General features: G+C 38.2%; 1 protein-coding gene across 6 annotated transcripts in view; it reads right to left on the reverse strand.

Moving 5' to 3' along the window:
- The window catches only part of FARP1 (FERM, ARH/RhoGEF and pleckstrin domain protein 1), a 330,803-nt gene extending 324,280 nt beyond the window's left edge, over positions 1 to 6,523 (reverse strand). For all 6 annotated transcript variants that reach the window (XM_019529722.1, XM_019529723.1, XM_019529720.1 and 3 more), the window contains exon 1: positions 6,446 to 6,523. In XM_019529722.1, the coding sequence (XP_019385267.1) occupies positions 6,446 to 6,450 (5 nt within the window). In that variant the 5' untranslated portion in view covers positions 6,451 to 6,523. The remainder of the gene's footprint in view (positions 1 to 6,445) is intronic.
- Between the last annotated feature and the right edge of the window lie 280 nt (positions 6,524 to 6,803).

The following is a 6,803-nucleotide window of genomic DNA, read 5'->3' on the forward strand; positions in this document are numbered from 1 at the left end:
AAGAATTCCTGGTCAAGCTCTTCTCCCTGGTTGGGAGGTCTAGATACTAAAAGATACTAAAAGTATCTTTTAGTATCTAGATACTAGATAGGAGGAATAGATGGAAGAGAAAAAGTTTGTTATTTTAATAAGGTTACAAGTAAACAAGAGTGAGCAAGGTGTAAAACCTACTTTTCAATAAAGCTTACTGCCAAAAAAATCAATGGTCATAAAACATATGGCCTACACTTACAAAGTCATTCACCTTCTCCCTAGCAGAAAAAAACCCCTCTACACTTCTGCGCCTTTTTAACATGCTCTACTGCATTGAAATATTACAAGGATAAGCATACTAAGAAAACTTAAGACAGATAAAGGGAAACATGAGACAGCTGGCATATTTCATTATTACTCTAGGTATGGACTTTCCAGTTTTTAGACATAAAGGGACTGTGCATGCACTGTAGCCCTGCAGACTGCACCAGGGGAGATCACATCCAGGCTGCACCAGTCCAAACCAAGAGCCGCCTCGGCAGCATGCCATGTGGGCATATCCTGCTGCGCCACATGTCTATGTGGGCATCCTCCCTGCAACATTGTTGCATGCAAGTCTGCATGGCCCCCAACCTCATCCTCTGCTTCCCATGTTGTACTACACTGCCCCCTGAGCTGAAGGAAGGAGGGGGAGCCCAGAGATGCACCTTATGCTTCCTCTGCAAAAGCTCTTTTCAAAGGGCTTTTCAAAAAAGCCACAATTATGGAAACTGGGTAATGGTTAGATGGGAGCCTGGAGGCTACAACCAGCACCAGACCTAGACTCCTTGTGGCCCTAGGTGAACTTTTAGTATCAGACACCCCCTTCACCAGAGATAACAATAATTATTATTATTATTTTCACCATTTTTGGCCCCCTTTCTGTCCAGGCCCTGGATAGCTGCCTGTTTCACCCATGCCCATGTCTGGCCCTGGCTGCAACTTAACCCCTCATGGGCTGCATGCAGCCCTTGAACTGCTAGTTGGAGAGCCTTGCTCTAGGTCATTCATTTAAAACCAGAAGTACCTTTGGTGTTGTGACTATGAAGATTAACATGAGCAGAAGTATGCCAAAATATGGCACCTGTATTTGTTTTCCAGTCAGAATTTGTAAAGAATCTTCAGAAGTTTGAGGGACTATACAAAGAATTTACAAGAGCATTTTAGGGGGCATCTATACTGCAAGTGAAAGATGCAGCTGAAGCTTATACAGGATGTTTTTGAGCTAGCCTCCCAGTGCCTGGGTCATCAATAGGAGCAGTAAAAGTTCTGAAGATCACAATACACCCCTGTTAAACCCAAAGTAGCCCAGCATAGGTTAGAATAACCTTTAGGGCACTCTAACTTGTGCCTGGCTGTTTACAGGATTGCTCTAGTTGCTGCAAATGAACAACTACAGCCTTTTCCTGGGAACCCCACTGGCCCAACTCCTTTGAAAAGAGCTTTTGCAGAGGGAGCATAAAGCTGTTACACAGATTCTAGGGGCACATCCAGACATGCACTTTCCCCTGGGAGAATTGCTATCCTCCCAGGAGAAACCATGAATGTACTCATGTTCAAGATTTTTCCCCCAGAACAAAAATGGCTACTGCAGGAGAAAAATAACCTGGGAACAACCAGGGTTAAATCATTCCCCAAAGAGTTTTTTTTCCCCAAGAGAGGGGAGAGCAGTATGCTGTGCTGATTGTGTCCATTTTTGAGACCTACATTTCAAGGAGGGTATGGACAGTTTGGACAGTCCAGCTAAAAGGAACAAAAATGATTAGGGGCTTTGGAGGCAAGACTTGTGAGGAAAGGCTGAAAGAACTAGGTTGATTTAGCCCGGAGAAGAGAAAACTGATGAGGGATTTGATAATCATCTTCATATGCCTGGAGGGTAATTATAGAGAGGATGGAGATGGGCTTTTCTCTGTGGTTGTAGGAGGGACGGGACTAGGACAATGGTCGCAAGATGCACCAAAGGAAATTTGGGTTGGAGATTAGGAAAAACTTCCTGACTGTGAGGGTGATCAGGTATTGGAACAGACTACCTAGAGAAGTTGATGAATCTCCATCCTTGGAAACTTTTATACAGACACTTGGCTGGGTGGTTATTCAGGGAAGTTTCTGTCTTGAGCAGGGGGCTGGACAAGATGACCTTGTGATGTCCCTTTCAGCCCTACTCTCCTATGATCAGGTGATCTCTACTACTGCTGCCCAAGGTCAGTCAGAACTAATCTCTCAGGCACAGTTATAGGTATGTTCTTCGCTTTCTTTTCATTACGTCTATTGTCATCCCAACTTTTAAGAGCATTGATTATCTACAGATTGGTAAAAAGATACTTTGTTTAGACTCAGCTTGGGTGTCTGTAAAAAATTAATAGTAAAACCTCAATTTACTGCATAGAGGACAATATTTTAATTACACATTAAATACATATCCAGTTTTATAGTGGAGAATCTTCTGAACAGTTTTGTGATCTGCTTTCAATATCATATATATCATCTTATATACAATATTGCAAAAATTGGAGCCCGTGCCTCCACTATAGTTTCTACCTGTGTTTTTTATTTATTTTCTCCCTGTTCTTATATAAGAAATCCTGTGACATTCATCCTACTCTTTAGTGGTTTAGTCCATTTTATTTTTTATGGGTTTCCCTGAGAAATTTAAAAAATCATCTATGGCTGTTCCAAAGTCATTTGACCTATCCGTTCTTCCATAAATTGCTTTCATATGGTGTTAGAACTATATCTAATTGTGAAATTCCTTTTCAGATGGATCATGCTTGTCCTTCCTGTGTATAAAAGGACTTATATTCATTAGTAAACAAAGTTTTATGTCAGGTTTTCCTAGACGATTTACCTATATTTTAGACATATCTAGTGGCTACAAATGTGGGTTAAATGTTACAGTTGAATCCAGGCCCTACTGATGTCAGCACTAGTTTTGCCATTGCCTTCAGTTGGCACAGACTTGCACCCCTGTGTGCATTATAACGAAGTACAGTTTAATTCTGATTATATTTTCAATCATTTGTAAAACCTTTTTCCTAAGGTACGTTTAAAACATCTGGCTATAAAACAAGTCCATTCTTTTGAAGAGGTATCCAAGAAAGCTCTGGAGCATTGTAAAATGCATAAACCTTAAATCTATAATCTTGCAATTAACAGAGTAAGAACCATCAAGCTGACAAAATTCAAAAGGAGATAGCTGTCAGTGGGCAAACACCATGTGGGGATCCACAGGAGATGATTCAATGTTTTTATCTGTGATTTGGAAGATATAACATTATTGCTGATGAACTTTGTGGATGTCACAAAAGATTGGTGGAGAGGCAAATAATGAGGAAAGCAGTGTCTATACAGAAAGATCTGGAAGATAATCTAGGCTCATGTGAATACAACGTATTTTAATATAAGAAGGAGGGAGGGGAAGCGGACCATACCTGTAGAATAAGAGACTTTATCTTAGCAAGTAAAAGTAGTGAAAAGTACTTGGGTGTCTTAATAGTCAAGCATTTGAACATGAGGCCTCAGTGTGATGCAGTGGTAAAAAAGGCTATTACTTGTTAGAAAGGTCCAAAGATAATCAAGAAAAGAAAGAGCAAAGGTGGCTAGGAACTAAAATGTAGGGAGGCAATTTTAATACCATACATAGCCTTAAGACTGATTCTAGAAAGCTACATCCAGTTCTGGTGTTCACATTTAAAAAGAAAATATATTGAAAAGAAAGTACAGAAGAGTCACAAAAATAAAGCGTCTTACGAAAAAGGAGACTTATGCCACATAGAACGGAAGTTTACAATTATGAGGAGTAAGTAACTTCACAAGGTGAGAGTACCAAATAGTAAAGGAGTCCTTATCATAGCAGAAAAAGGCATAACTAGAACTAATGGCCAGCAGATAAAACAAGACAAATGCATATTAGAAGTACAGGGCACATGTTTAAACAGTGAAGGCGATTACAGGGAAGTGGTGGAGTTTCTATTTAGGGCTGTCTTCAGACCAAGACTGAATGTCTTTCTAGAAGGAATTTTAGTCAACCATATTATTCTTCCCAAAACAGAAATAATGGGGTGAAACTATGGCCTATGTTATCTAGGCTAGTATTTCTCAACCTTTTATGTACCAGGACCCATTTGTAAACATCAATGGCCAGCCTCAACACAGTGCTCCTCACCCCCACCCCACTACCCTCAGGACCCAGCCCCTCAGTGTGTGGGGCAGGGAGGGTGGCTGTGTGGGGCAGAGGGGGTGAGTGTGTGGGGCAGGGCTGGAACTCTGCCAGCCTGTAAGGGAAAAGCCATGGTTTCCCATGTTTTTCTCCTTTAAGGTAGAATCCATTTTTAAAGTTCGCTGATCCATTTTTAAAGTTTGTTCACAACCCTTTCACAACCTCTTGCAATGCACTTTTGGGTCACAACCCACAGGTTGAGAAACACTGATCTAGGAAATCAGACTGGATGCTCGAACAGGCCCTTCTGGCCTTAGAGTCTATGGCTCCCAGCAGATGTTACATTTGTCATGGGTTAAATGTGAGTATTGTGCAACAAACTGTGACATGCAAACTGGTCATACATTAATTTATTATGGGATACCTGTCAATTAGTTTGTCATGAGCATTTTAAATTACCTTTTAAATGGTTGATTATCTGGTTGATCTGAGATTTTTATTCAGAGATAAACTGGTTTAACATCCAGCATGTTACAATTTGTCACCTGATATTCGCATAAAACATGCAAATGAAAGTCTCTGAGGGGCCTATGCCTCTTTTGTAATCAGTTATGTCAGAAAAATATAGTTCATGCCTTTTCCTTTCTTAGGATATGAGAAGCTCTTGGTATTGGTTTAGTAGAAACCTATGTATTTCATCAATGTCTTCTTTTCTATTGATCCTTTTTCATAAAAATTCCACAGATTTTTGCCTTGAAGCTTAAAGCTTTGTTTTAAAAGATCATTTCAAGCTATTATCAGTGCTAGAATTATCAACACATTTTTTGTAAATGTGGTTTGGAGCTCTATTTTCCTCACTTTGAAGATGTGATTAGTTCTAGTTTTAGTCCTTTATATATAACCCACAATCCTCTCTCCTTGTTAAAGTTACAAAAGCATGACATGATGCTCCATTCAATTCTTTTAAAATCTTTAATCTTTCTTTTATGTTTCAGTTAAAGTATCCCTGCATGCATGCTTCCACAGCCTTTGTTGGATTTTACTTATTGTATTTCTATCTTCATCTTCCAATAATGTTATTGTGCTCACCTATGTTAAACAGTGTTTCCCACAGAACTAGCTCCTTGATGAAATTTCCTAATGCAGAAGCAAGGCATATTTCCATCTTGCTTCCATGCTCCAATGCAGTGTCGCATTTACCAGAAATAATTCCAGCTGTTACAGTTCATACATAAATTTACACATTAAAATGTCACAAGTAGGACAGGTTTTAACTTTTTGGCAAAAAGCAAGCAAGCTCATTTTTATTTCTCATACTTTAACCTGGGGCCCCTCTAGCAAGAGAATTGCTAATCCACCATTCAAGAAGGCATTTTAAATGTTTATGACAAACTGATTGACAGATTCCACTGTAAATTTTCAATAAATATAGTTTTTGCTCAACAAGTAAGTGCTATTCCTTGGAGGACAGATTGTCTAATTAACAATAGCAGATTTAAAAAAACCCAAAGTAACTAATTTTTGTCTAAGAGATTTTCTTAAGATTGCCCTCCAATCCTTATGTTAAGTGGAAACAGTAGCAGATTAACTGTGAATTGGCAGAGTGCTTCCATTATACTGTCAAAGTCATTTTTCCTCTGAAGGGTTAACATGTATTTGCACACAAGCAAGTTGTTTCTACTCAAAATGATCACAAGTAAATATTTCAGTTATCCCTAATGTTTCAGGGTTAAAAAAAAATTCAGTTGAGAATAATGGATCAGTTCATGTTGTTCATGACCAAGCGTATCAAATTTTACCTGCTTTCAATCAAAGATAAAATAATTATATTTTTAGATTAAAGCCTTGATTCTAGATCATCCATTTATCAAAAAAAATCAGTTGTAGCAATGTAGTAAATTAACAAAAACATAGTTTATGAAATTGAATATGTTACAGGATAGATGTATGAGTCTTGATATCACAAATACAAAGAATTAAGAACATTTGAATCCAGAGAGAGAAAAAAGTCAGAAGCTCATCAGCTTGGTTTTCCCTAAATGTCCGTTTGATTTTCCACATTCAAGGTTTCCTCCAGAAACTACAGACACATTTTATATATTGCAAATACTGTAAATCCAAATAGTGGTAGAATGCTTGTAAAATATATGCTAAAAGGATTAACATAATTTGTGATTTGTCAACAGCAATTAATGAAAGCATCTAATATTTCAATTTAGCATTTTCAATAGCTATGTAAACAGCAGTCAAAATAGATTTCATATGCATGGAACTTACCACATTGTACACTGTAAATTATTCCTATTTTTCAAACAAGGAAACCATCTCCAGTCAGATCTAAAAGAGACTACAGTACTGAAAGAGAAAAATGTAATGTGTATAGCCAAAGATGACAAAGATCATGTAAAGTTGACAGCTTTTCTTCAATAAGCTCCCATGAAGTTGTCAATGAAACTATACACACTTGTTTAGCCTGACTTCCATCCCTTGTATAAATGGGCTGAGTGTTTGCCAATCTATACCTCTGGGTGTCCTATTTAGTCTCTAATTAATAGGCCTAGGTACTTTCCCATCTGGTGTAGATATTAGACTTACTTGCTTGTAGCACTTCAGCCCATACTTATAATTTTAAAAT

Source organism: Crocodylus porosus, unplaced genomic scaffold (assembly GCF_001723895.1).
Source record: "Crocodylus porosus isolate Cpor-Errol unplaced genomic scaffold, CroPor_comp1, whole genome shotgun sequence".
NCBI classification, from domain to species: Eukaryota; Metazoa; Chordata; order Crocodylia; family Crocodylidae; genus Crocodylus; species Crocodylus porosus.